We start from the raw sequence: 4,744 nt of genomic DNA, 5'->3' as shown, positions 1-4,744 counted from the left end.
TGAGCAGCCCTTAGAAGACATAAGACTGCAATCCCCCATACTAAAGCTGCCTGAGTCTGAACCTGAGAAAGAGCCACCCACTGCCCCAGGCTTTGTTGCCCTTCCCCACATGGGGTGAAGGCAGAAGGGGGAATTAGGGTGAGACGACTGCTAGAATGGGGGTTTGACTGATTCATCCTGGTCGTGTCCTTTGGTTTCTGATACCCGGGACTCAGTCTGCTCCACGCCATCTAGTGTGTTATCTTTGCTTCAGTCCTTTCTCTTTAGTGGGGATCACAACTTGCCACATTGTGGAAACCCACGTGGGTCTGTCTCTTTCACCAGAATTTGAGCTCCTTGGTAGAAGGAGCTGAGCGTTATTCCTCTCGAGGTCCTTGCCCAGGGAAGGTGCTAATAAATATAAATTTAACTGAATTAAACTAAGGGTAGTAAGAAGTTAGATAAATCCTAGCAGCAACCCCCATTCCTGTCTTGCTATTACTTGTTGTGTCCTGTAAACAAACGTGCCAAGAAACCCGAATGCTTGACTTCCACTGATCTGAAGGTACTGGAGGTTCACTGCTACCTTTTCATTCTAATTCTTGAACTGTCACCACATAGTGATGTCTCAGGGGCTCTTGGCTGCTGTGACAACAGTGAGGTTCAGGGACTCTCGTGGCAGGAGCTCTGTAATCCCTCGTGCTGATTCTGCGTTTAACTGACAGCTGTGTACTCTCAGAATTAAAAACAAAACAAACCATATTTTTACAGATCCTTTTGTCTAAAGAGTTTTGCGTGTTGCAAACTTATCTTTAAATGTCCATATGGGAAAGCCAAGTGGCAAATATCACCCTTCTCTGAATGTGAAAAAGGTAATGAATTTTTTGGGTGGCCTGTCTTTGCCTTACCTCCTCCTTCCTGCCTTTTGTCCATTTTTTGCCCTATTATTAGCTCATCTCTGAGAAGGCAAATGTATACGGGAGGAATAATGAAATTATTAAAGGATAACGTAACCACTGGCAAGCGTCTCTAGAAAAGCTCAAGGATGTGACCGTGAGTGCAAGAGGAGGATTGGGAAAGAAGGTGGACACTGAATGTGAGCTTTGGTTTGTATTTATTCTCTGAAAGCCATCACTCTGTACCCCCATCACTCACCACCAGACGTCAGCACGAGCGGCTGGATTGTTACCCAACAGCCATTCTGGAGACAAAGTTCCTGTGGCTGTTTCCCCCCGGGACTCATGGGGAAGCTCTGGCTGATTTGGTCATTGCCGGGAGGGCAGGGGCCCAGCTTGCTCTTTGGTCCCAAGTGATGCTTGATGGCGGCTGAGGTGGGAGCATGTCTTGCCATTGCTACCCACGTTGCCAATTCAGGGGCTGAAATCAGATGGTGTCAATGCCTCCTATATCGTACCTGGCCCACTGCACATACTTAACAAATATTTCACTTTTGATTGACTTTGAATCAGACCTGCTGTCCTCCCTTCCAAAGGCTGAATCCCACCGCTCCCCAGAAGAATCAGAATTATTTCTCTTTGGGGAAAACCCAAGTCCTCTTTCAATTAATATTTAGAAGGAGATGAACATAGTATTATGCGGGTTATTAAGAACATACAGAGCTAAAAGCAAATGCCTCCTTAAGGGGCGTTCAGTGTGATTTAGCAAATAATAGCACAAGCATCGACCCACAGAAACAGGAAGAGGAGAAGGTTTAGACCAGGAAAGTACCCGGCTAAGTCTGTCGGTGTCTCCGGCGCCCACGTCAGGTGTGTTTTTTGTCCTTCAGGTAACTAAAGAGCATCTCCAGACCCCCCTCCAGCAGCTCGGGCAGAGGTTTGGATAAAGGGTTGTGGGAAATGTGAAGCCCTTTGTCCATGGGGTTCCAAGCGATCCTGGCCAGTCTGCACAGCAGGTAGAGCTCCTCGGGGAGGGTCTGGATGTCATTGTCATTCAAGTTCAGCAGCTCCAGGCTCGTGAGCAGGCAGAGGGAGCGGGGGAAGGTGTGGATATTGTTACTCTCGGCAATGAAGATCTGCAGGCTGGCCAGGCACTGGATGCTCTCGGCAATGTTCTCCAGGCGGTTGGAGCCCACGTGCAGGAAGTCCAGCTCCCTGAGCGAGAACACGCAGACAGGGATGTGTGCAAAGCGGTTGTGGCTGAGGTTCAGCTTGCGCAGCCGGGAGAGGTCCGCGAGGCTGGCGGGGAGCTGGGACAGGAAGTTGTGCGACAGGCTCAGGACCTCCAGGTTCCGGCAGGCGCTCAGCTCTGCCGGCAGCTCCGTCAGGCAGTTCATGTGCACAAACAGGACCTTGAGGCTCTGGAGGAGGCTGACCTCCCGGGGCAGGGTCTTCAGGCGGTTCCCGCACAAGTTCAAGACCACCAGCCGTGTCAGCTTCCCCACCTCGGGCGGGAGAGCCCGGAGCTGGTTGTGGGACAGGTTGAGCTTCTGCACCTCTGACAGGCTCCACAGGAAGTCAGGAGCATCTGTCATGCCCTTGGTGACCAGGCTGAAACTGACGTGCCGCAGGCCCCGCTTCAGCAGACACCGCGGGTCCCTCCCCGAGAGCAGAGCATCGTCCCACGGGGAGAACTTCTGCCTCCCCCGCAGCACCCCCCGCCCCGGGAGGCCCTTGTCCTTGCAGCGGGCACCAGACTGCCTGGCCCCCATTTACCTGCCTTCCTCGTGCCCCTCTGTAGCCGCAGGTGGGGATGGGCTCCCGGCCCAGCTGCTGAAGCCCGGCAGAGAGCCGATCGGGTGATGGGACCCGTGGCCGGTGGTGCCGAAGGGTGAGTAGGACTTGGGGGGAGGTCCCAGATCCCCGGCTCTCAGGGTCCCAGATGCCTGGTCCTCGGGGTCCCAGATGCCTAGCTGCGCCGCCGAGAGCCGCCCGTCTTCCAGGCTGGGTTGAAGTGGCTTCTCTCGGAGCAGCCGGGCTGTAATGATACCCTTGTCCCTGAGGCTGCAGAACTGAACCTCTCGGGTCCCTCTGAACACCACGGGGCAGCTGTCACTGTCATTCTGCCCGCACTTTATTGGTCTGGTGTGTGCAAACAGGTCAAGGGGAGGCCGTGTCTGACTTTCCTGTCTCTGCTTTTCTGGGTGTCACAGCTGAGCAGGGCGATTAACCAGCCCGTCTCCGAAAAGAAGCCAAGGGGGAAAATAAAGCCAGGGTGTCTGCAGGTCTCAGGCTTATCCAGACCGTGGAGCGGAGCCGGACTGAATGTAAGTCACAGAATTATGTTCCCAAAGTTAAGGATTGGCAGACGTAACATACATACCGATTCAAACCGCAGTGAATCGTGTCGTTGAGAAAAAGTAACAGAGGGAGCCGGGACACCTGGAATCCTCCAGGACAGGGTTTTACACGGTACTGGTCAGAGGTGATTCCTTGAGGAGAGGGTGAAGGGGTCTTGACCACACTCACATTTTCTCCCAGAGAAGCTCTGGGGTCCTCTGTTCTACAGAGAGCTCCTGGGCTTGGTAGGGTGCTCTGTAAATGTTTGGACAGCCCTTGACTGTCCACTTAGTAAGGAAAGCACAGTGTCTATTGTCCTGGAAAGTAGTCTGGAGAGGCCTCCCTGGGTACACACCTCTCTCCATCTCTCTCTCTCCATCTCTCTCACTGAACAAGTTAACTTACATCCTAAGTAGGTAGTCAGTTGTTGGTGTCATGGGCTGAACTGTGCCCCCGCTCCCAAATTTCCAACAATGAAATCCTAACTTCCAGTAACTCAGAATGTGACCGTGTTTGGAGACAAGGCCACATGAGGACACAGGAAGAAGACGGCCATCTGCAAGCCAAGGAGAGAGGCCTCAGAAGCAACCTGCCTGCCAACACCTTCTCTTAGATTTGCAGCCTCCAAAATTGTGGAAAATAAATTTCTGCTGTTTAAGCTCCCCCACCGGCCAAGTCTATGGAGCTTTGTGTGGCGGCCCTGGCAAACTCACCCAGCTGGGGCACAGGCGGACACATCTGCATAGGTGAAATAATCCTAAAAATAAGTTGTGGTTAAGGGGAGAAGAGATATCGAGGTTGATGGCCCAGGTTCTGAGAAAAGGGCGTATGGGCTTTGCAATGGCTGGCGTGGCCCGCAGGCCTGCGGCTTTTGCTGGCACAGCCGTGGCATAGCAGTTGGGCCTCCTGGACAGCAGTGCTGGTCCTGTGACTGTGGTCTCAGAACAGTCATCACCAAGCCAGGACCTTGAACTGGGCTCTGGCTGGGTGCCGCCCCAGGGAAGCTGCAGGCCCATCCACTGAGGTGGAGCGGCAGGAAGTGTAAGACAGTGCCAGGCCATCTCTGCCCCACTTGGCATTTGAGAGCGCTCTGACCCCTTTCAACTGATTAAGCCCCAGGCATTCCTGGACAAAGGTGGACACTCTAGACTTTTTATTTTTCTTTCTGTATGCGGGCCTCTCACTGTTGTGGCCTTTCCCGTTGCGGAGCACAGGCTCCGGATGCGCAGGCTCAGCGGCCATGGCTCACGGGCCCAGCCGCTCCACGGCATGTGGGATCCTCCCAGACCGGGGCACGAACCCCTGTCCCCTGCATCGGCAGGAGGACTCTCAACCACTGTGCCACCAGGGAAGCCCACTCTAGACTTTTTTTTATGGTATATCTGAGTATACCATAGGTATTAATTGGGGAAGGGGGTGGGGGAGTAACGTGATTAATTTGTATCCTAGGTTTTTGGAGCAGATCACACCTTATATATGTAAATTTCATGTGACAATAGAATTCTTCTGCTTCCATGAGCCTGAGAAAT

The 4,744-nt window shown here is 53.1% G+C and overlaps 1 protein-coding gene across 1 annotated transcript; it reads right to left on the bottom strand.

Annotated features, from left to right (window-relative positions):
• Nucleotides 1-1,741: 1,741 nt before the first annotated feature.
• Nucleotides 1,742-2,647, bottom strand: LRRC30 (leucine rich repeat containing 30). Its single transcript, XM_024763687.1, has one exon. The coding sequence runs from the start codon at nt 2,645-2,647 to the stop codon at nt 1,742-1,744; it is 906 nt and encodes a 301-aa protein (XP_024619455.1).
• Between the last annotated feature and the right edge of the window lie 2,097 nt (nt 2,648-4,744).

Source organism: Neophocaena asiaeorientalis, unplaced genomic scaffold (assembly GCF_003031525.2).
Source record: "Neophocaena asiaeorientalis asiaeorientalis breed wild unplaced genomic scaffold, Neophocaena_asiaeorientalis_V1.1 scaffold110, whole genome shotgun sequence".
NCBI classification, from domain to species: Eukaryota; Metazoa; Chordata; class Mammalia; order Artiodactyla; family Phocoenidae; genus Neophocaena; species Neophocaena asiaeorientalis.
The sequence above is the reverse complement of the archived record's forward strand: the minus strand, read 5'-3'. Positions and strand labels throughout refer to the sequence as shown.

Bases quoted from the DNA above. Each gene is read 5' to 3' on its own strand.
- LRRC30 (XM_024763687.1), bottom strand. From the start codon at position 2,647: ATGGGGGCCAGGCAGTCTGGTGCCCGCTGCAAGGACAAGGGCCTCCCG.